General features: G+C 45.5%; 2 protein-coding genes across 2 annotated transcripts in view; both read right to left on the bottom strand.

Moving 5' to 3' along the window:
- Positions 1 to 4,814: 4,814 nt before the first annotated feature.
- LOC311342779 (creatine kinase S-type, mitochondrial-like) lies at positions 4,815 to 10,742 on the bottom strand (the record flags this gene model as incomplete). Its single annotated transcript, XM_084467603.1, has 9 exons — positions 4,815 to 4,931; positions 5,124 to 5,249; positions 5,398 to 5,532; positions 5,668 to 5,791; positions 6,475 to 6,560; positions 7,113 to 7,334; positions 9,439 to 9,534; positions 9,926 to 10,124; positions 10,600 to 10,742. 9 exons carry the CDS (start codon positions 10,740 to 10,742, stop codon positions 4,815 to 4,817), a joined length of 1,248 nt encoding a protein of 415 aa, XP_084323729.1.
- A 9,704-nt stretch (positions 10,743 to 20,446) lies between these two features.
- Positions 20,447 to 25,483, bottom strand: part of rasgrf2b (Ras protein-specific guanine nucleotide-releasing factor 2b) — a gene marked incomplete at both ends in the record, with an annotated part of 37,317 nt that continues 32,280 nt past the window's right edge. The window contains 9 exon segments of the mRNA XM_084468183.1: positions 20,447 to 20,539; positions 21,217 to 21,285; positions 21,431 to 21,548; positions 21,650 to 21,729; positions 22,054 to 22,251; positions 23,314 to 23,398; positions 23,795 to 23,898; positions 24,824 to 24,884; positions 25,141 to 25,253. Of these exon segments, the coding sequence (XP_084324309.1) occupies positions 20,447 to 20,539; positions 21,217 to 21,285; positions 21,431 to 21,548; positions 21,650 to 21,729; positions 22,054 to 22,251; positions 23,314 to 23,398; positions 23,795 to 23,898; positions 24,824 to 24,884; positions 25,141 to 25,253 (921 nt within the window).

The raw sequence follows: 25,483 nt of genomic DNA, 5'->3' as shown, positions 1-25,483 counted from the left end.
TATATAGGGGAGGATGCTCTGAAACTGCCATAATTCATTCTTGAAATGATCTTATCTTAATGGGAACTCACGATCCAAGATCTCAGCAAACGATCTGCTCAATCCAAACCATGTCTGTCATCGTTAATCAAGGCTCCTGCCCTCAGTCAGCTCTCCAATTGAAAAATGCAACGTCTACATTGACAAAATAGAAGTCCTTCTGAGTACTTCTGAGCGAATACACATGGAACTTATAGTCAGTAGTCTCGGTGCATGGGTGGAGTTTAAACATGGGAGGAAATTTATTTTCAGAAGCCCCAAATATAAAGACGTTTGAGCTTCATCTGCTGGTGTAAAAATAACATAACAATTGATAACATTCATAGATGCAACTTCACACACAATAATCTTCTGAGCATTACTATTGGCTCAGCATTTTGATGATCATGAATCAATTAGGCAAGATTTACAGTGCTTGTTGTTATCAGGGCTGAATAATAATTCATTCAAACGTCACCCTGGGTTGTTTGTGGCAGCTTTAATGATTGTATATGTAATGTGTGATTTAGATGAATACACATTTAGGGTTATTTATAAATAAGGAACAGTCACACAAGTCACTTACATATACCTACGCTTGAATACATCCACACATGCACTCACAAAAATTACCAACATAGCATATATATATGTATGTACGTGTGCGTGTGTGCGTGCATGTTTGTGTGTGCGTGTTTGTGTGTGTGTATACCAATGAATTAAAATGTCCTTGGTGCATCAGCTCAACGCAATGACGCATGTGTTTCTGTTTTTATTTATGTATTATTTAATCCAATCAGTTCCAGTCTGAAAAAGGTCCTGTGGGGTTTCATCAGTGCCTAATATTTTTCAAGGGGTTCAAACCAAGACCATTGACCAAAAAAAAAAACCTGCTGCCATTTTGTTCCTTTTAAACCTTGTCCAAAACTGTGACTCTCACATGGACACACAAAGTAACGTCAAAATGAATGTTCGCATTAGCATTAACCTTTCCGATACGCACTCCTGCTGAGCTGCCCAGCTCTGGGTTATGAGTATGAATAAATATGGTGTTCCTAATGGGATTACACCACAAGCCTCAGTGCTCTGATCCTCTTTGACATCTTCCTAACTGTATGTTTGTTTCTGATCTCCACACAAGGAATTTCTCTCAAACCAGATCAGTCGTGTTAATTCAATTAAACCAATGGATGTCATATTTCATTCATTAGAAAAATAAGGACTCTCGCAATGTGTAGGCTAATTCTTCCAAACAATCATCCAGCGATGTGGTATGAATGCTAATTATTGACCCAGAATAGACACCCAGAGAGGTCAATGTGGGTCAGGACCTTGAGGAGGAGACATTATGAAATGATGTTTGCTTAGGCTTGATCACACTCGGGTGCTTCATGGCCGCACAGTGTTAGCATCCTGCCACTGTCCAGCGCTACACACACTGCCTACAGCTTTAGGAGCTATGGTCTGACGTTTCCTTATTCAGTTATCTTTCTGCTTCTTCTCCACTTTGCTGCCTATATTGTCTTTTTCGGTCAAATAATGTTGTTTTTTTTGAAAAACCATTCAAATCCAAACAAGGACTTCAGAATGGGTCTGAAACAATACGGCTTGAGAATATTAAGTAGAAATCTATAGAAAACGGGGGATCATAGCGGTGAAGAGTCTTGTGTTCATGTAGTGCAGGCAGTGGGAGGGGAGCTTGTTAGGTTAAGTGTGGAAGTGAAGGCCAGTGGACAGCATATCATGTTCATATGCCAGGTATCAAAAATACAATCACTATTCACCAATAAACATTTCCCTCAATGGGAGTTGAAATGTTTGATGGAAACCCACCGTTTGCCTTTAAAGGATTTAAATGTATGAATCCAGCCTTCTAATCTTCCCTTTAATATCTAATGATGTGGATATACATGAGTGAACACATGACATTTGTTTTAACATGGTCCCCTCTCATCCTCTTATCTAATAGCTCACTAGGGCTGTATTACGAACAAAAGACTGTCACCATTACAGATGATTTAGAGAGTTAAACACCTTCATGTGATGGAGCTTTGCTTTCTAATATGCCCACTGTTTTAAATGAATGGCAAAACACTAAGCTTAATGTATGCCAATGCAAACCTTAACTTGTAAGATAAAATGTGTAAGATAAAATAAGTAACATTTATATGAAGCAGTAATATGTAGGCTATAGATATAATTTGTATTATATATTATTTAGCTAGATGATCTAGGTAGGCTAAACATCTGATTTTAAGTGTTACACTATTTGGTATAAACTGCTTCTATTTCTATCGCACCTCTAAAATAAATAATAATACATTGTGCAGGATCAGTTTCTTAAATATTTAAGAAGTAAATAAAGGGTCGGCATTGAGTCGGCACTTCTGTTTTGCTTGCTTAGACTGCCCTCCACTGCCATGACTAGTTAATGCACCACTATTATTAAGCTGGAGCCCTTTTAGACACAATCTGTGTCAGTCTGTTATTTAGCCGTGCATTTGAGCTGGTGGTATCGTGTTTTTAATGAGTGCTCTGTGTTAATATCAAAGGTTTACTTTATTTATACTAACACTTAAATGAATTAGCGTAGAGTATTTATAAATGTTGGAAAAGGTTTCTCTAATAAGGGTAGACAACTGAAATGATACAGAGATAATGATGTAGCCGTCGGGTAAGCCTCGGAGTTTGATTGAAAGATGGCCATTCTTTTTCAATTGTGATTAGTCTACTATCAAAATACTTCTTGTGACAGTTGAATATTATATTAAAGCACTTATGCAAGAAACATTTAGATTAGATTAACAATATATTGACTAAATAGCAAAGAATGCAATGAGTAGAGGTGGAATAAATTGTAATATTGTCTCCATTATCTCCTTCATCCAAGTCAATTCCAATAGGATTCTGTGATTTTCAGTTGTGATGCCTTTGTTGATCTTTATAGTCTCCTACAGTTCTATGGCTACGATCGTTAAGTTTAGAACGGCATTATTTTGCAATATTACAGTATTATTATATTATTACAACTATATTACTATTTATTGAACCTGTTTAAATGCCATTGACTGCTCTGCATTTACTCAATTTACTGCAATGACGCATTAATAAATCATATTCTGGAGCCAGCCAAACATTTTAGCATTAATGCTTTACAATGACATCATTACAAATACGTGGAGGCTATGAAATTTTCTCTTTTGTATGTATGCTGCATGCTCAAAGTACACGCATCATAATGCCAGATATAAACTGACTACACAAATTTACAATAACTTGCTGTAACCACAGATCTGTCTAATCTTGGTGATTATGCTCTAAATAAACCAGATTCTAACCTCATTCGAATTGCTAAAATTATCACCATAATTGGTTTAATTAAGACAAATCAAGATGTACACACACACACACACACACACACACACAGACACACACACAGACACACACGCACAAACACACACACACACACACACACACACACACACACAGACGCACACGCACACACACACACACAGATGCACAGTGCCTGCATCTCCTAGCGTAGTCTTCTAATAGCATTATTACATTTACGTCATTAATCTGTTACCAAATAAGGAAACCAGCGTAGAAAGTCAATCAGCACCCAGGCGGGCAGGATTAGAAGAGACCATCTGTCTGAATAATGAGCAGAATTACTTTATTCAACAATTTCCTTCGGGATTAATCAAATAATCTGTATCTGAATCCGAATGAATACTGAACAATATTGATCCTTTTACCCTGTCATACTTACCCAGGGGGAATGTTTACGGGCCAGAGAGGAAATGAGCTATTTCCACCCTGCCTCGCCCCATATCTGCTGGGCACCGGGAAGGATTCTCCTCACTCGACTCCTCACTGGGTTCATTCGTGTGAATGGACACAGAGCCCTACGGGGTGAACCTTAGGGCTCCTGGGGGCCATGAGAGCGCGTGGCCTCAGGTCCGTCTCAGGTTATCCGGTGTGACTGCCCACCACACAGTGGATGAAGCAGCCATCATATCCTCCCGACAGTAAACGAGAGCTAGATTGTAGTTCTCGTGTTGTCGATCCAGTTTCCGGCTGGGTATACAATAAATAAATCAAGTGAATGTTAAATCGATTTTTCATCCATGTTGTTATGAGCTGTTGACAACCTAGTTAGGTCATGACCTTGTGTAATCCCATGATATCATGTCTGGCTTCTGGCCATGTGCTGGTATAGTGACTTACTTGGGTTTAGATGGCTGTTGTGACAGACTGGTGCCTGTGTGTCTAAGTAACCTCTAAAAGGTAACAGACAGTGAGAGAAGAGAGAGAGAGAAGAGAAAGGAAGGAGGAAGAGAGGAGATGGAGAGAAAAATGATGAAAGAGAGTGTTGGAGAGTGAGAGACAATTAAAATGAGACAGGGGAAGGAGGCATATGGACACGGACAGAAAGAGAGAGATGGACAAGGTTAAGATAGAGAGGGAGATGAAAAACAGAATACAGAAATAGAGAACGCCGGTTGTTAAAACGGTTTTGTGTAGTTTCCTTGTGTTGGTTCTATGCAATGTTCTGTCATACCATTGATATACCATAACCTTTCATCACCATGAAACCAAACCTTCTTATCATCACCTTAAAAGAAATGACTACAAAAAGGCCTCAATCAATGGAATTAAAGAAATAACTTTATTAGTTAGAATTCATGTGCAGGGTTAGCAGTTCAGTGCATATGCATACAAGACCAACTGTCTGTGAGACGGGGGTCGGAGCTCCTGCGTCCGTCCGTCCCCTGGCCGCGGGAGGGGGGCGTCTACCGTCTGAACTGAGCGATGGGGGAGGGGATCTTAATGTCCTGACCCCTCTCCAGCCTCTTCTCACATTCGATCAGGTAGTTCACCCCATCCACAACCAGCTGGACCAGCTCAACCTGGGGGCGGGGGGGAGAGAGACGCTCCACTCATCACTGCGGCCTTTCATGTTTGCTATGTTTCAACGGTTCATGTATAGCGAATGAATGAGCAATGTCCCAGCATTGGGACATTGCCTCATTGTCCCAATGAGCTGAGCTGCTGCTGCTCTGGCTGCTCTCTCTCTGAAGCCCGCTGGGTTGGCTGCTCACCTCAGACTTGCCCAGGCGGTCGTTGTTGGAGATGTCGAAGGTGTCTCCGGTGGCGGCGGTGTCCACCCCCCCCGTGCCTCTCTTCTGCAGCCTCAGGTTCTCCAGGATCTTAGAGAATCGAGGATCCTGGTGGAAGGAAAGATCAGAAGCCACTCTATCAAAAATGATGTTTCATCTGCTGAAATAAAAGCTTGTTTGGTTTAAGGGAATGTGTGTTTGTGTGCTCTCGTTTGTATTGATGTTCATCGGGGCGTGTGTACTGCATCGCACGCACCCTGCTGAGGATGGGCAGACGGACGTGCACGCCGGCCCGGAGTCCGGTGCCCAGGTTGGAGGGGCAGGTGAGGATGTAACCCAGACGCTCGTTCCACATGAACTCCCAGCCTCTCTCCTGGATCAACTGCTCCACCTGCAGAGGTCCACGCCGCCAGTATCAGTCACTCTACCGGTACACCTACACACTCACCCGGGTGTCACCTGTTGTGGCGTTGGTTTCTCGTATAAAGGGTAGATATGTGTTGATGTCGAGAAAGGGTTCTTGTACCTGTTTGAGTCCCCTGCAGAATCTCTCAAACACCCTCTTCATGTTGCCTCCCTTCTCCATGGAGATGATCCTGGTGTGGTCCTCCTCGTTGATCCAGATCAGGAAGTTCTTCTGGTTGTTGTGCCTGAAACCATCCGAGGAACACGCTGCCTCAGGTTCCAGTGGGTTATGGTCAGGTTCACAGAAAGCACACGGCGTTGAACCGAGCACTGCAATGCTTCAGATGAGACCCTGGCAAACACCTATCTGACATATGAACTCAAGCCAAAAGCAGTCCAGTAGTAAATGTAAAGCCTATGCATCTGTGAGCTCTCAGCAACATGGCATCGAAGGGATCCGAGTACGATTCTACTGGCCTCTAGATACTACGGCTCGGCTGTCGATTCAACAACAGTTCATTAGCTATCTGTGCATGCTGATGAAGTAGAATTGCAGCAGGCCAGTGTAGCAGTATGGCAGCGTGCATGTATGGTTCCGATTGCTCCCCGGGCCAAGCTCATGCTTATCTCCCACCAAATGCTTCTGGCGTCGGGCCATGAAGGCACAGGTTAGGACAGGGGACGCGGGTTTATCAAATAGGAAATGATGCTGAAGAATGAGAAGCCAAGGGTAACCAGGGAAGGAATAAAGGAAAGGAACGGAAGGGAGGATGAGTTCCACAAGGAAGGGATACACCCAGCTGAAGACTCCCCAGCTGGAGATAAAGAAATGCAGAGGGTTCAGTATAGTGAAACCTAAAGTCACTCTTGCTACTGTCACAGGTTCAAACGTCTAGTTCTCTTGCTGCCTCATCCGTTCCCATCTTACCAGATCCCGCGAGCGTCAGGCCAGTCCCTGGCCATTCCAGCGGACGTGAGCAGTGGTGACACGGGCTTATCGAACAGGAAGTGCTCCTGATTGGCCAGGTACAACGTAACCCAGAGAGGTGTTAGTCTTTAAAGTCAATATTTGAAAGTTCAATTTAACTCACGGACTAGCTGACTGAGTTATTATTTATTTGTGTGTGTATCTGAGTGTGCATGTATGTGACTGTGGACACTGTATATGCATGCTTGTTAGCCACAATATACACAATTTAAATATGTATCGAGTCTAAGTGCCATTACTTACTTGCCGTTTATCTATTGAGCTGACATGCTATACGTATATAGTATGGATATATCGATATATTAATATCTATATGTAGTTTTGTGGTTCTAGAACCTATAGGCAATATATATATATATATATCAATGTATTATCAATGTATTATATTCTATATTATATATAATACTTATATTCAAGTATTATGTAATGTATGTATGTATGTATGTATGTAATGTGTATTTGTCTGACTGGCAGGCACACATCACACATTACCCCACACATTGGCAGAATAACATATATATATATATATATATATATATATATAAATGCACATTGCACATGACTGTGTGTCCACTCACGTCGATGAGCTGCTGCTGGTCCCTCTCATTCATGTCTCCCAGGCTGTAGTAGCGTCCAGCCAGGTCTCCCTTCAGCCCGGACAGCGCCATCACCGCCACGCGCTCCACCTCGCGGCGCTCGGCGCGCGAGCACGCCGGCGGCAGGCTCAGCCCCCGGATGCTGCGGCCGGTGCGGACGCGCGACGACAGCACGTAGCGCTCGTCAAACATGCCCGAGGTGATCTGAGGGGAAGGAGACGCCGATGGAAATGATGATGATGACTTTGACTTGTTTACGCCGGAGTAAACAAATGATCCCTCATGCTAAACAAGCGCATGCTTGCGCGGGGATAATGAACGAATGGGTCGAGTAAGCGGCGGGGGGGGGGGGGGGTCGCGTGGGAATTAAATGAGGCCTGTAAAGCGTGTGGGACCGTCCATCAGAGAGATGGATGGATGGTTAGTGGATGGATGATCAGTGTGCGAATTATACCACGGTCTCCGGGGGAGCTGTGGGGTGGGGCGCGGCGGAAAATGTTTTTATATGCATACATTAACAACAGTGTTCGAATTACGTGGGAGCCAGAGGGAGCCTCCCATAAAGTGAGGACTGGCTCCCATGAAGGCAACAAAGTCAAAATTCTGAGGGGGTCTCTCATATCTGAAGGTGTCTGCCATATGTGGCATTGTAATTTAATTTTAAACAACGCTCATTGTCCATCCCCGTGTGGTCTCTTACCATTAAAGACGCTAAATTAAAATATAGGCTACTATACGGGACCAGTGGCGATCTTAGCCCTTTGGGGGCTCCAGGCAAAGGTGAGGTTCAGGACTAGGTTCAGCTGCCTCAGCTCGACTACGTCCAGTAGCCCATCATGGGCTCCAGACTAACTTTTTACTAGGAGCACTGTAGCCCCTAACTGAAATTTTTAGGGGCACAACCAGAAATGTTAGGGGCACACACCGTAAATCAACATGCTAACCAAATATTCACATTTCTAGCCTACTAGGAGGACTAATACCCCTCTTTTATGCCCGAGATTGACAGCTGCACCATCAGCTCCAATGGCGACTGTCTTCTCTAACCACCCTGTTTCTGTCCCTAGATGCTGGAATGCCTCTTTGGTGGCATCATATACACCTTCAAATGAAAAAAGGGGTTAGAAAAAAAGGGTTAGTTAATAAAAGATAAACAGTTCTCATCTATCCCAATGGTTTCCATGCGTGCGCGCATGCGTTCGACGAGCACGGAAGCGACAGTTCCACGGGAGTGCGCCCCCTTGTCCTCACTTTATCAGTGAGGACAAGGCATTTAGCATCCCTGCAAAGAGAACATCCTACACATCCATCCTTGGAGAATAGCCATGGTAGACGTTTGGTCTACTCATCCCACTGTTGGCTGGTCCAGGGACCGGGACCACCCCAGCAACTTCGCACCCCCTATCTCCAGCAGCAGGCGGGAAGGAAGAGGAAGAGCCGTTGCATCATCATCCTCTTCCTCATCTCCTTCGACCTCTACTATGGTTATCTTCTTGGCTCTTGGCTCGTCTTGTTGTGTCTCTTTAGCCCCCACAGTAACGTTAACGCTAGTGGTCAAGTTAATATTAGAACTAACGTTAGCTGCCTCTTCTCTTGGCTTTGTTGTAGCAGCATAAGTCCCAACATCCGATGTGCTACCACCAGCTACAGACGGCTGGTCCTCTTTTTCAGCTTGTTTTTTTTATAGAAATCGCCCAAGGTGAGTTGCTTTCTTTTTTTAGACATGTCAGCAACACTGGCGCGCAGGTGACAGTCTGTTAAGCAAGTGAACTAAACAAGCTTGTGTGATTGGGTAGTGGGGCTGCAGGCAGCGCCCCACGCTTCGAGCGGCTCTAGCACGGTAATAATGACAAGCATTAGGCTACGTTGTTTTCATGAATCATAAACTCAAAATATAATTTTATTTCACTTATTTTTACACCTTTGAGAAAAACATTTATTTGGATATCATATAAAAAATGTTGAGCTCCCCCAAAATTTCACAAACCATGTTTCCAGGGGAGCTCATGTCACCACTAGGGGAGCTGTAGCTCCCCCTGCTCCCCCTTAATTCGCACACTGTGGATGATGAATGGTTGGATTGATTATGGATGGATGACAGATGGATGGGTGAATGAATGGATGACAGATGGATGATGGATGGATGGGTGAATGACATATGGATGATGAATGATTGATAAATGAATAGTTAGAGGGATAGATCATAGATGGATGGATGGATAGATGAAGAATGTTAAGACGGAATCATGATGGGATCTGGTTCAGGTAAAAATCAAACTAGTGTTAACAAACTAATGGGTGGACCAACCTTGGAGGAGTCCAGGTCTGTGTGGTGCTTCATGGTGCGGGGGTCATAGCCGTTGTGTCTGTCCTTGATGACAGGGTCGAAGATCTCTGAAAACACCTGATGAGACCAACACAGCGCTGTCAAGCAGAACATTGATCCTGGATCCCCAAGGTCCTCAGCTTACCTTTTGGCACTTTGGCACTTTGGAGTAAGATGGCTACCGGCCCAAATGCATCTGAATGAACTAAAATATGCATTGGATAACGTCATAAGCTGATGGACTAAATGGTAAAATCTCACTAATACAATTTAGAAAAGAATTGCTATCCTTGTACTTAAGATTCCGATGGCTACTCTAGACGCTCTCCAGTTGATTTTTGAAACATGGTTGTGCAGCACTTTAGCTATTTTTTCGTAGCTTGTCTAATTTTCCAATGGACTGTTCTCTGTGCCTGAGATTGAATGAAAATGTCAAATGAAGAAAGCCACTGGTCGCCAGGCTACAGACCTCGTAGGTCTCCTCGTCTCCGGCCACCATGCCCACGGTCTTGATGAAGGGGTGTCCTGGATTGTCCACCCCGGTCTGGATGGACTGGTTCAGGGTCCAGTTGTTGGGGGTGGTTCTGTCCCTGAGGTGGGCGTAGATGGCTGGGGTCAGCGATGCAGCCATGCAGTTGTTGTGCTTCCTCAGGTCAGGGAAGTCAGCGCTGTGGACAGAAGAATGAGCAGGCAATCAGACACTGTTGCCATTACACTGCTGCATGTTGTTATAGTGTGTAATGCTATTTAAGTTTGCATGTTATCATGGTGTTGCATGTAATTAAATTGCTGCATGTTATCATAATGTTGCATGTTTTTGTAGTGCTGGATATTATTCTAGTGTTGCATGTTATCATGGTGTTGCATGTTATTATAGTGCTGCATGGTATTCAAGCGATGCATGTAATTATAGTGCTGCATGTTATTATAGTGCATGCATACATGCACAAACACGTGTGTGCACACACACACACAGACACACACACACACACACACACAAATACATACACACGTACACACACACACACAATCAACAATAAATATCACAAATATCAAACACAGGTAGTTACAGCAGCCATACATGACCTCACACTAATCCACACACACACACACACACACACACACACACACACAGGCACATACCTGGGAGGGTAGAGCATCCTTCTCTCAGCAGCAGCGGTGCTGTCAGTCAGGAGGTAACCCGTTGCCAGGGTACCGGCTCCCAGGCTGGCCAGCACCACCGCCGTGTTGCGGCCGGCCAGCATGCGGGTGAACTGGTTTGCCATGGTTACAATGCAGTAGGGGTGCACCTGGAGAGAGGTCAGAGGTGGAAGCATCCATTGAATGCACTCAAACACTCAGACCTCAAAGACACTGAATCACTGGCATCTGAGCGCCGCAGGTGTTCCAGGAAACAATGGAAGACAAATTGTCTTTCGACTCCGTCCATAAGTCAACATACTGGATAGCCGATATGAGGCAAGATGGACAGGCATGTGTTTGTGTTGTAGTTTGTTCTCCGCTACCACCAAACTCTACTACACAGCATGTTCACATGGTGCCTGCCTGAATGCGCTGTTATGAGGGCGATAAGTGATAAAGTTACAAATATATATGAAAACATTGGATAGCATGCAAAGTGAGAAGACGTGTCAGACTGTCGGACTATGATCTCATAGGGAGAGTGGAAATGGGACTCGCTGTAACCTTCTGGAAGTTATTTCGACCACAGAGGGGAGATCTTTGTGCATGAGTTCTTAATGCAGATTAGCTCAAGGCTGTGAGAACCTCAAGACCTTAGTGACGAGATAAGACAAAGAAACAACATTTAAAGTGCTCGTATTCTAGAAACGCTATGAAGCGCTAATGGGAAGTGTGGTGGTGGCTCTTGTTGCTAGGCAACTGGTCAGTGAAGATGAGTTTGAAGTTGATGTTGAAATAGTTGCACTTTATGATACTTGAAGGCTACAACAGCAGCATAAATTGAATATACTTTAGGTGAAAAAAATAACATAACATATAGATATAGAGATATAGTAAAGAGATAGGCATAGAGATATAATCAAAAATGGAATTCATAATAAAAAATAACCTTAACAAGTATAAAAAGGAAAGACTTTAGGACTTTAAGAGTCACATGAATTACGATGGTAGTCTTACGTATGTTGTACATTTGTTATACTATTCGAGATGAGAGGGAGGAACAATGTATTAAGGTAAGCAGGGATGCTCGGACTACTATTCTGCTTAGTGCTTAGTGCTTAAAGCTAAAGTGGAAAGTTTGAAAAGATTAGTGGACCGATGAAGTAACAGAAACTCCTGTCTCATGCATGGCTTGGAACCAGATGGAACCAGACATAAGCCTTCCTACAGGTCAATTGTCCGGCCTACACCTCTGTTCCTCACCAAGCAGTTAAACTGGCGTCACGTGTTATCACAGCTTTTCAACAGATCCGTCCTAAACGATCACATCTGGCAATAAAGTCAACGCAAATTCATAGCTAGGTCAATAAAGAGAGGCAGGATCCATAGTGTAGCTCTGAGGAAATACCGATCGTGAATATGATATCACTCCTGAGAAACACTACGGGTTCACGTAAATCGATGAAATACATTCCTATAACAGAAAGGGTTTCAAAACGCTCCGCTCGACCTGTGAATCAAAGCACTCCACAACACCGAGAACCATTCCGTAGGGCACACAGATCCGGTCCTCCGACTAAAAAAAAAAACGAATCACACCAGAAGGGACCCCTTCTGATGACATCATCATCACCCTCACCACCACCACTTCCGTGGTATAAATAGCAGCAAGGGAGGGCAGGAGCGAAGGCTGTGTGGGTGGGGGTGAGGAGGCGGGGAGACGCTGCCAGCTGAAGGCTTGGCACGGTCAATCAGACAGCCCCCCCCCCCCCCCCCCCCCCCCCCACTGACGCTGTGGGATCAGCTGAGCTCCCAGCTGACTAACACTGCTCACAGACTGTGGGGGGCAGAGGGGAGGGCAAGGTCACGGAGCATGGGCTAGAGAGAGAGAGAGAGAGAGAGAGAGAGACATTGAAAGAGATATAGATAGAGAGAGATACAACTAGAGAGAGGAAGAGAAAGAGAGGGGGAGAGGGAGCGATAGAGAGAGACATAAAGAGAGAAAGTGATATAGCTGGAGAGAGAGAGAGAGGGAGGGGAGGGATCACGATGGATAGATTGAGGGTGAGAGCGAGAAAGAGTTATGGAGAGAGAGAGAGAGAGAGGGGGGGCGAGAAAGAGAGAAAGAAGGAAGGGGGAAAGTGTGTTGAGGTGTGGGGAGGGGCGGGGGGGGGGGGGGGGGTGAATCAGAGCAATCCCAGCCCATAAAGGAAACATGTAAGAGGCGAAGGGCCAGCGCCATGCATAGCCACTGTGTTTTTAGTGGTAGAGTTGAGTTGTTTTGGAGGGCAGTCCGGGGGCTGTTGGAACCTGCAGGTGCGTGAGGAGCGAGAGGCAGAAGATAAGGCATGGTTAAATATGTAGGGGAACAGCAGATAACAGGCTGGCTGATGTGTCAGCCGGATTACTGCACCTTCGACAAGGACACTGTTCAGGACACAATCCTTTTATTTGATAGAAGGACACACACAGGAAAAACACTTTCTAGTGGTCATATCGCTCAGGTACGCTTGTTGACCCACCTTACTGTAGAGGAGATATTATTACAACGTCTAAAGAATGTTGCATTGTGAGGCACATCTTATCTTATCCTATACCACCTTCAATTCTTCCGTAAGTGATAGATAGTCACATCCAAACTGGAAACTGATGATGATGGATCATGGGAAACGGAGGGGAAGGCGAAGGGAGGGACAGAGGGAGAAAGAGGGAGAGAAGAGGGGAGCTCACCTGAGGATGAGAGGGAGAGGGTGTGCAGGTGAAGTTCTTGCAGCTACGTCCCGAGAAGCTCCGTCTGCAGAATGAGCGCTGAGCTGCGGCAACCCACAGGATCACAGGGAAAGGAGGGGAGGGCGTGTGGGTGTGTGTGTGTGTGTGTGTGTGTGTGTGTGTACGCGTGTGTACACTTGACACATCGATGCGCGTGCATGGGTGTATGAATCGGCCCGTGTGTGTTTAAAACAGCAAGTTCCATACAGGCCTCCACATTGTTGGGTGATTCATAGTAAAGTGTGTGCCTGCTACATAATACAACTTTGCAATTATAGAAATCTTCATAAAAGAAAAAGCATCAACTTGGATGTCAGTGCATGCGAGAGAGAGAGAGAGAGAGAGAGAGAGAGAGAGAGAGAGAGAGAGAGAGAGAGAGAGAGAATGAGATAGGTGAGGGGTGAGTGAGGGCAGGTAAGGAGGCTCAGGATTAGCTCCTCCAGCAGCAGACAGGAAATCCTATTTTCCCTGTCAGCCGTCATGTCTGCCCGGCTCCTCACACTAATGCCGCGTACACTATCGTCCCCCCGCAGCGCGTACTGCTGTGCTGCCAGACAGCCGTCCCGCTTGTAGACGGAGACTAAGCTGGGCGCCGTGGCTCTTGACCATGAACTCTTGGTCACTCTGGCAACTTGAACACGCATTGGGTGGGTCACTGCTGGGGGGGGGGGGGGGGGGCGACCCAGTACCCCACGGTGAGATGAGGTGAACACTGCAGGGGATCACACAGTTTAACAAGAGACGCAAGAGACAGACAGAAGGATGGCGTTGGTTTTGACCGTCCGAGCCCAAAGACATCATGCATATATTACATAAACATATATCATGTTATATAAATGTAATACACACAATGCATTTTACAGTTGCTGTAGCGTCTCACACAAACACACACGCACACACACACACACACACGCACGCAGACGCACACACACAGATAGATCATACCATTTCCGTGCTGATACAAAGGCGCTCATACGTTGAGTTTGTCTCGTCACCTCCCTAAGTGGAGCCGTGAGCCATGTTGTCTAATCTCAATTAATGCCCCCACCTATAGAGAGGGTATTTAGGGCACCAATCCCCGTCCGTCTTGGGCTTGGCAGGTTTAATAGCTGTGGGAGACACAGACTGGACTGCTGCTAACCACTAACTGCTAGTTGCCAGCAGCTTCTCTCCTCCGCACAGGAACCCAGAGGCGGCTGATCTATCAACACACTGTAATGATATACACAGACTTGAGCTAAAGGGCAACAGTCAGAAGTAGCCAGCGGGGAAAGGCGAAGCTTGAAACTAGCACAGCAGTCAGACCTAACACTGTTAGCGCCATACTGCGGAAGGATAGAGTGACCAGGTTCACCCTCACTCACTCACTTGGGCTGTGCTGACAGCCACACATGTGCAAGAAGCCCCATTTATTTTCAAATATGATTGATATGAATTGTGTGTATATTTAGTTTGTTTTTGCTCCTGAGAAGTTGTCATCCCTACAAGGCTGTTCACCTTGAAGGAAACTACCAGAAAAATAGACCTGTGAGGGCAAAGTGATGGATTAAGGTTGCCAATATAGTCTACTATAAATAGCTTTACAGTAGCCGCAATATTAACAATGGCCACTTGGTGGTAGCACCACTCTCACCAGACCTCAGAGAGATTCTCAACATTCAATCGTCAACTGATAAATATATATTTTTTTTTATCCATTACTCCAGGAGCGCAGATGGGATTTTTGAACTGGGGGGGACCAAGCTGTCAGCAAATAATTTCAACTCAATAAGATATTTTTGTGTAATTTGGGCTTTAACTAGCGCTCAAGTACTTTCGTAATAGCCTATGGGCCAATAGTTTGCACAAAAAAGCCATTGGAGAATTCTTATTTGAAATCATGGATAAACAACAGTGAACACTAGCCGCGTTTACATGGACACTTCTGTTCCGAATAGATTTCTAATAGGAATAGATCTATTCCTGTCATGCGATCCGAACGTAGGCCTACTGTATACATGGCATTTCCAAAAGTGGTAAGCGAACGTTCTGTCTCTCGCGCACACCTGACACATCTGGACCGGCGGCGACTTAATGGACGTGTTATCACTATTTGGCATTTTTATGTATTTTTTTTTTTTTTTGTATCGTTTGTTGATAAGGTTGGTCTGAAGCTCTCGTAGAAACTTCTTAGCTCTACCGTAGTGGTGATTCAGCTCCTGACGCATTCTCCGCCACTGTACAGTAACCTTTATAAATCCCCGTTGCGCATGGAACTGCCACAACGGTAACGGTGGTCCCGTTAAAATAATGTCAATGAATCAGCTCAAGCCTAACGTTATCTACAATCGTTGTTCTGGAGCCAAAGATAAGGATCTACAACTTGTAGGCCTATTTAATAAGCCTAAATTGTTCTGTGCTGTGTCCTGATTGGCTGAAGAGAAATAGCCACATCGTTGCGTTCTAAAACTGGACCTGGCGATTTGACACGTTCAATCTTTGGCGACTCCTTGCAACGCCTTGCGACGACCAGTTCACACTGCTGCAACTTTTCCCCTGCGACGTTCTAAAACCGTCTCGTTGCAAGTCGTTGCGTCGCGAATCTTTGGTCTGAACTGGGCTTAAAGCCCAGCCCAGTACACCCGCGGACCCTGCTATAAGGTATGCATTACAAGATTCTACAGAATCTCACGCCAGTAATGTAATGCATTACTGAACTGGTCGTAGGAGACCATTCGGGAACCATGCCTGATTACTCATATATTGTCCAATCAAACTCGGCCAGGTGAGGCTGCTTAAACCAGCCATCATCCACACACACACTCCCACATTATCTTAATTATTTTTTGGGGTTGTGCAGCTGTGAAGAAACATACAGTATGATGTTAATATGTGATGAGCAACTATCACTGCAATTTCCTTTCAGGGGTTAACTGTTATCTTGTAATATTATGAATCTATCCCCTATAAATCATTCATCAGCCAATTTTGTGTACTTTATACTGTTATGTACCCATTTTAATACATGATTCAGCCAGTGTGGTACAGTATGCCACATGCAGAATAACAGAAAACAAACCAGAATTCACTTAAGGCATGTTGAAATTTATTTCCCCTGCACCTATAAGTAAAAGCATACAAACTAATATTTCAACAAACGTACATACATACATACATACATAAATACATACATACAAACAGAGCAAAACACGAAACAAGAATGCAATACAAAACAAAGCATCCGGTTTTTCCCAAACTTGTTTTTTCCATGTTTGTTTGTTTTTGCCCCACAGACGCACACAGAAACAGGCGGTTAAGGGAATAGTCCACCAAGACGACCACCACCACCACCACACCCATCCTCCAGTCAACCCAGACCTCAACGATAAGCTCCAAAAGCAGGGCCCTGATATGCATTGGGTAACGACAAGAGCCCGGCATTGCACAACAACAGATGACAAAGTGTGAACATAGTCTCCATCAAAACACGTCAATGAATATAGGAAATGGACCACTAAGGGTGAAATATCCCTTTATTCCTCGGTGATGTGGCCTGAGATGGCAGTGTTGAATATATATTCTATAAATAGAGAGAGAGAGAGAGAGAGAGAGAGAGAGAGAGAGAGAGAGAGAGAGAGAGAGAGAGACAGAGAGACAGACAGACAGACAGACAGACAGAAGCAGACAGACAGAAACAGTGAGGCTGGGGGTCCGGTCTGACATGCACTACATGCAGCTGTAGGGAACGTGCAGGAAAACTATGTTCATCATATCAGAGATACGTCACACAAGGAATGCTGCACGGCTAGATACCACACTGCCATTACTGAAATGCTACCTTTTTTTTTTAAACATTAGAATACTATTTTTTAAAATTTTAAATTAGATGCAACATAGGTTTCTTACTATACTGTACATAAGCTAGGGAATGCAAAATCAAGAATTGAGAAAGAAAATCAATGAAAATTGTCATGTCACAGCATGACAATTTTCATATAAACTCTATATATTATATGCTATGTCTGTTTTCACTATATACAAAAAACTACTAAATCGGATTAAATAAATTATAACAATGAGAGACAGCTATGATCTATTCATTCAGGCAAAGCTACATCTTAGAGAGTGCAAAAACAACCTTGTCCGATATCCAAAAACAACACATCGGTGTACAGGACAGTACGTTTATATTTCAAGCCATAAATCAAATGGAATGAAAAACTGCAAAGCTGTGATTGGCCAGGTCTGTAGTTGCAACATTTGACCACTTGGGAGAGACATTGCTGCTGGAAATCTTTGACTTGTATCCTATTCAAATGCTACCTAATAGTATAGACTTTAAAATGAATCCATCAATCTGCAATCTAACTTTTTACATTACCTACAGTTCAAAAATCGTATAGATTATTTTAACCTTCTCAATTTATAACAACGCTTTCTTATGTTTTGAATTTTTTGCAGCGGGGGGGAAATTGACCAACATTCTAAGAAGGCACCTTTCAGGGTTTAATAATCGTTATCATTCATGTGGACTATAATGAAAAGGTAACTACAAATACATTAATAATAATAGGCACGGTCCAAATAAAAAAAATAGCATTGGGTAAGAAAAGATGGTAAAAATACATTTTCTAATTATCTAAGGTTGTCTTTAGTGTGATATTTTAAGTCTTGGAGACATTCTTGCCTGTTTGCGGTGCATAGTGTCAAAAAAACCTTCACCTTGTCTTAGAGGAGGCTATGATTACAGGTCAAAGGTCAATTATGATAATAATAATAATAATAATAATAATAATAATAATAACAATAAATATAGCTGAGAGCAGCGATGTGGGGGTCGAGCAGAATAGGACTCCATAAACAAATTTGCCAAATAGACCAGAGTAGCCACAGCAACAAGATAGATCTACGTCAGACACACGGCCTTCAGCACTTTAAACAAGTTATGATCACACTCGCCCCCCTAGAGGTCAAAGGTCACCAAATTCCTTGGGCATCATCAGGATAGGATCATAAGACTATGAGCCAAGTTTGGTTTGGATACATGAAAGCCTTGCAGAGATATGAGCTCACTTCCTGTTTGACTTCCCCCTGAGGTCAAAGGTCACCAAGTTGTTTGGGTGTCCCCGGGATGATGTCATGAGTCTATGTACCAAGTTTGGCTATGATATGTTGAAGATTTGCCGAGAAACAGGCTTACTTCCTGTTTGGAGGCTTCGCTGACTCGTTGATTGGCTGTCATGGCCAAACGGTTTTGAAAAAGCTGTTTGACACATGTGTTCAGCTTGGTCTGAAGATCATATATGGCAAGTTTCATGAAGATTCGACAGAATTTGTGGCCTGTGGATATGTACCATTGATTTTGACAACTTTCAACATGGCGGCCAAATTCTGATGTTTCCATGAGAAATAATTTATGAGCTATATGGGGAGGTCTGACGGTATCACCAGACATTGAGTATAAGTTTGAAATATACTCATATGAAGAGAGAGGTGGTTAAAACACATCTTCATTAATTACAGCGCCCCCTAGAGGTCAAAGGTCACCACATTTATTGAGTGTCCCCATGATGATGGTTATGATCATCATGGGGACACTGGTTATGATAGGTCAAAGGGCTGCTGAGAAATTGGCTTGCTTCCTGTTTGGCAGCTTCGCGGTCAAATTTGATTGGCTGTCACGGATATTTCCGTGAGAAATCATTTACTAGCTGTATGGGGAGGTCTCATAGTATCATCAGACATTGGAAATTTGTTTGAAAAATACTCATGTGAAGAGAGTGTCCCCATGATGATGTCATGTGTCTATGTACCAAGTTTGGTTATGATAGGTCAAAGGGCTGCTGAGAAATTGGCTGACGGTTTTGAATTTGAAAAATCTATTCGATAAGTTTTGTGAAGCATGTTCTGATCAACATCTGTGCCAAGTTTCGAAACGATTGGACAAAATTTGTGATAGAAGTATCTTGAATGTTTTTGACATAAACCAAGATGGCGGAAAATCCATCATGGCGCAAAACGACGTCATAGGGGGCGTTGAACTCAGCTTGGCTCAAGGATTCCAATTATACTGTCTGTGAATATTGGATGAATGGGTCAAAAGTTCTAAACATGAATGCATGAATGCATGACCTCAAATTTTCTGTGAGGGCTTGTGGGTCCTGAATCAGGGTGCCAAATTTCACAACTTTTTACCATGGCATTCTATGGGCTGCCATAGACTCCCATGGCGGAATAATAATAATAATAATAATAATAATAATAATAATAATAGGAAAACGTACAATAACAATGGTTGTCTCGCAGCTTTGCTGCTTGACCCCCAATAATAACAACAACGACAACAATAATAAGCAATCAACATCAACCATAACGAATGAGAGCGTGGCGGCTCTAAGCGGTTTTATGCGTCAACACACACACACACACACACAGACGACGGCACAGAACCTCAGCTGAACGCAGACGACGGCACAGACGCGCGGGAGCAGCGGCGCGCTCCCCTGTACATGCTACATCTCTTTTAACATCAACGGCTCAGCGTCACAGCGGAACATGCACCCCCCCCCCCCCCCGACGCCATGCAAAGGGGCCTCCCGAGCGCTCTGGGCGTCCGCCCCGCGTTTCCGGGAGCCCGCCGGAAGGGAAGTGTGACGATGTCATAGGGCCCGCCCCCCCCCCCCACCCCCGTCGAAACCAATCAGACGCGGGGGCCCCGCCCCCTCGCTGTACACCTGTACACACGCGCGTGTGCAGAGAAACACAGGACACACGCCGCATTCTCGGCCCCCCTCCTCGGCGAGACCGGGTCAACTTCAGCAGGAGGACAAACGCCACTGCGTTGCCAAACCCTACCCCCACGATGCACCTCTGGCTTCGCTTTTGTCCACCTCTCTCTTGTTAAACGTGACTTTAAATTGGATGAGCGAGTCAAAGACGGCTTCTTCTTTCGTTCGTCGGCTTCTTTTTTCCCCCCTCGTAGGACTCCCCCCCCCCACTCTCCGTCCTCTCTGGGGGGGGGTCAGCTGTAGAGGGGGTAGGGGGGTGGGGGGGGGTCTGGAAGTTTCGGCTCCTGGTTCCCACGGCAGCGCAGGGCCCCTCAGGCTGGGAGGCGGGGCTCGATCTTCAGGGAGAGGTCGTACAGCGTGTCCTCGTCCATGATCAGGGTCTTATCCAGCAGGTACTGGGTCACCTGGACACACAGCGGGGACGTGTTGGAGCTAACGCTGAGGCTCCTACTCGGTTTCTAACCGAGTGCTTTTTTTATGCTACCGCTAATGCTGACACTGATATGCAGCGCTGCCCACTTTCACGCGTTGAGCTTGAGACTCACGCAAATGACCCCGTTTAACATTTCCATGTCTCTCACATTCAAACGTCTGTTGACTAAAGACTCGTTGTTAATTCGGTTTCAAGAAGGGAAGAAGGGCAGGGAAGAAGCAGAAAAATCTTTCTGTTTTCGTTCTGGACAGCACTAGATCAGAGGGGACAGTGGAGGAGACAGTGGAGGAGACAGTGGAGGAGACAGTGGAGGAGGCAGTGGAGGAGACAGTGGAGGAGACAGTGGAGGAGGCAGTGGAGGAGGCAGTGGAGGAGACAGTGGAGGAGGCAGTGGAGGAGGTGGTGGAGGAGACAGTGGAGGAGACATTGGAGGAGACAGTGGAGGAGACAGTGGAGGAGGCAGTGGAGGAGGTGGTGGAGGAGACAGTGGAGGAGGCAGTGGAGGAGGTGGTGGAAAAGACAATGGAGGAGGCAGTGCAGGAAACAGTAGAAAAAGGGCAAAATCAGAAAGCTCTTAGTGGGAGCAGTCACCTTTAGGTGCATTTTTAAAAGTGAGGTCAACCAGGTGGCCAGTAATCAGAGCAGTACCTTGACTTGATGCTCTATTCTGTACGGGGTTTGCTGAAACTGTCGGATCTCTCTGATGATGTGGGAAATCTGTGGAAGACAGTGCATTGCTGATCGCATGACTGCAAGGTTTGTTGTTTGTGTGTGTGTGTGTGTGTGCGTGTGTGTGTGTGTGTGTGTGTACTCTCATTACATGTGTGGACAGTGGACACACATAACGTGCAGTGCTTCATACCATCCTCATTTTGGAAAAGTTGACGAGTCCTTCCTCGGTAAAATTGGGCGTTCCTTCCTCGATGAAGGCCAGGTCGGTGAGGTACATCCCCAGGTAGGGCACGCACGGAGGGTTGCAGCTGGTGAGCACATGGTACAATACGGTGGAGTTGGTTTCATTCTGTGGATTCATCTCATAGCACACAGTGGATATTGTAGGTTCACATCTTTCACGGCTCACTTCTTCAGAGTCTCCCGCAGGTTTTTGAACCGGCCTTCCGATGAGACGGTTTTCTGCAGCTTGTCCATCAGTGCTTTGGTCTGGGAGGGATTACAAAAAACACAGCGTCTCGAAACGTGGCAATTACATTACATTGTATTTATTTCGCAGACACTTTTGTCCCACGCGACTTACAGCAAGTGCATCCCGCAACGAGATAAAAACCCAAAAAGTGCACGAATCATTTGAAGAAATCACGACCCTTGACAAAGCTTTTGTGAGTCAAGGCACACACATACACATAACCACGTGCAATCTAATTCTTCAGTCTAATTTAGAACTCTAAATCAGACGCACAGAATCGCCGCGTCTCCAATCAAACCAAACCGCCTCCATTGCCCTCCATGTGTACACAGTACACATACCTGCTTGCTGATCTTGGCCCAGGTCTTCTTCAGCCTGTAGATGGCGCTGCGGTTGAGGGCGGAGGTGATCTCCAGCACGCCGTTGTAGTTGTTGAGGCAGCGGCAGATGTCGGCCACCGCCACCCACTTCTCGATGGAGCTGGCCCGCGAGCCCACGTCCGTGTGGGTCATGATCTGGGACGCCACCAGGTTGCTCATCTGAACACAGAGGGGCCACAGAGTGGTGCCTTTAGGGGCCACAGGGTGGTGCCTTAGGGGCCACAGAGTGGTGCCTTTAGGGGCCACAGAGTGGTGCCTTTAGGGGCCACAGGGTGGTGCCTTAGGGGTCACAGAGTGGTGCCTTTAGGGGCCACAGAGTGGTGCCTTTAGGGGCCACAGAGTGGTACCTTAGGGGCCACAGAGTGGTGCCTTTAGGGGCCACAGAGTGGTGCCTTTAGGGGCCACAGGGTGGTGCCTTTAGGGGCCACAGGGCTTCACCAGAGACGTCGATGATAGCAGGACATTGACGACTGGGTGGAAGATCCCTTCAATTCCTCGATGATGATAATGTATATTTTTTTTATACAGCCTTGTTTCATTTTACTTGACAGCTTGTTGTTTTACTTGATTTTGATCCGACAGTGATGGCATCCAGCTGTCTGGTATTTCTTTCTTTCTTTCTTTCTTATTGCATAGCCTCGCAGACTGCTGCTAGGAATAACAGACCGTCGCTGTGGAGGCTACTGACAACCGTAGAATGAAACTGGCAATTTTAGTTTGAGGAAATCCAAAAAATCGACACATCTGCATTTGTTTATTACATTTTGTGTCAAATATTGATTTATGGAAGTCCAAAAAATCGACACATCTGCATTTGTTTATTACATTTTGTGTCAAATATTGATTTATTTTTTCGCAAAATCAATTGTGACATATTACACGATAATAGGCGTCTCGCTGTCCATAATCCCTTACATATTGTGTTTGTATATTTCCCCTGATATGCATGTGGTGTTGCTTATACGTTAGCTAACTTGATCAGCTATTGATTGATAATAGATGATCCATTCTCATGAAAGGTCCTGTACAAAAATAGCAGCGCGTCTGTACAGGAAACGCCATCGGGGACGTTTCAATTACAGGCAGATGTTGGTTGGAACAAACCGAAAAGAGCAAGAGCAACCGCGGGGGCCCGTGACCAGCGGGGGTCCCAGGCCCCCCCGCCCCCGTGAACCCTCTCATAGGCTCCAGGGGCCAGGCGGCAGGCCCACTAGTACTCACGTCGTTGAAGTGCTGGCTGGTCTTCATGATGAACGGGGTCCTCTCTGTCTTGTCCACCTTCATCCAGCCCTGGCCCAGGAACTCCCTTAGAGAGGGAGAGAGAGAGAGCGGGAGGGCGGGAGAGAGAGAGACACACACACACACACACACAATGTGAGAATCGTACCCCTTGCAGTTACTCCGGCCCAGGTACTGTGCCGTCTCCCCCTAGAAGTCCTGCTCTAACATACCCTAGGACAGCTGGATCCGAGATGAGCCTGTGTGTGAAGAACCATACCTTATTGAACTACATCTATGTGTGTGTGAGTGTGGGGTGTTTGTCGGACAGTGTGTGGTTCTCTAAGACGTGACGCGTTCACAGCGTTTGGTGGCTCGGCCCGTAGAAGCGGTGAGGTGCGACGGCAGTGTGAAGTGCTGTGTCAGTTCCCGGTGTCGTTGGGTGTCTGCCGTGCAGTGGGCTCGTTGTCCGAGGACCACTCACTCGTACGGGATGCTCCTGAAGACGATGTGGTCCAGCAGGGTGATCTGCTCAGCCAGCTCCATCGCAGGCAGAGACTCAAAGCACTCTGCCCTCGGACACTCCGCCTGGACCCAGCACACACACACGCACGCACGCACGCATACACACGCATGCACGCACGCACGCACGTGCACACACACACACACACACACACACACACACACACACATACACACACGTTCTTCATTCATTATTCATTGATTCTTGCTTCTTGGAACATATACGTGTGTGTTTACAGTCACATTGTTGTTGTGGTTGTTGTTGTGAGAAACAGGGAGAGAGAGTGAGAGAGAGAAAGAGAGAGAGAGAGTGTGTGTGTGTGTGTGTGTGTGTGTGTGTGTGTACAATTCAGCCTCGCAAATTGTCCAGTAATTAAATCAAGGCAGTTAACGACTTTCTTCCTTACTTCTTATTATTCATTCACTCAGGAACATAGTGGGGGGGCTAATTAACCAAGGACAGTAATGATGTGTGTGTGTGTGTTTGTGCATGTGAGTGGGTGTGTGTGTGTGTGTTTGTGTCGGATGAGATATAATATAAGAGCAGAGCTTTGATGTGTGCAGCAGTAGTAACAAGGGTGAATAATGAAGCCATAGTTGTGACGAGGGAGTGAGCTCAAGGGACTGCGTGCAAGTTCATACCAAGAAAATAACTTTATGCTAAGAGAAGGTTTAATTACCGAGGGTTCGGGTCATGCAATACTATGGTGACCTTACGTCATTTGAAGTATTTCCAAGGATTCTTTTATCAAATGCTGTTTATATCTGTCGTATTGTCTATGCATTTGCGAAGGAAGGTGTTGTGGCCAATGTACGGGGTTCGATCTCCAGTGTGTCTACTCGTAGGGCAGGATGTCTGACCTAAGTGTCTGCTAAATAAAGAATTCTAAAAAATAACAACAAACAACAAATGGACATGGCTTTGTATCATATAAATGTGGTCCGTAGTGTATAAAGTACCGTCGGGTGAAGTACCGCGTAGTTCTCTCACCATTTGTAGGATGTCTTCGATCCTGAGCTGAACATCCTCCTGCTCGTCTTGGGAGAGAGCGCTGGGGAGAGATAAGGTGATTGGTCACAGCCTGCTGGCACACGCCGTACTCTGTCACGTGCACACTCCCTGACCTTCTCCCCGCATGTGTCCATGATGGAGTACTTAGAAACGGAACACTCAATCAAGACGGCATTAAAACGGCAACAAGAGAAATGCTGAGGAAACACGTATCAATCTGTACATTGGTGTGTTCAGTTTGTGTGAGTGTGTGTGTGTGTGTGTGTGTACTCATGGTATGTTTCAGCGCCGCTTACTTCAGTATGTTGGCCGTAGCTTTCCTCTCCTGAGGAAGGAGATCAGGATCTCGGAGCACCTCCTCCAGGAGACACACCACGCCTATCTTCAACTCCCCGTTCATCTCAAAGTCCTGCAGGAACACACATGCACAAGCACGCACACACACACACACACACACACACACACACACACACACACAAATGTAAGTGCACACACACACACACAGGTGCAGGTACATACACAAACACACACACATTTATGTTATGACCACAATTAAAAAGAGTCCCAGTAGTGATAACAATTGATCCATCCATAGAGATGGATCACACATACACAATTCTAACTATATCCTCTCCCTCC

Source organism: Micromesistius poutassou (assembly GCF_964030765.1).
Source record: "Micromesistius poutassou genome assembly, chromosome: 5".
NCBI classification, from domain to species: domain Eukaryota; kingdom Metazoa; phylum Chordata; class Actinopteri; order Gadiformes; family Gadidae; genus Micromesistius; species Micromesistius poutassou.
Note: the sequence above shows the minus strand (reverse complement) of the source record. Positions and strands in the feature narration are given on the sequence as shown.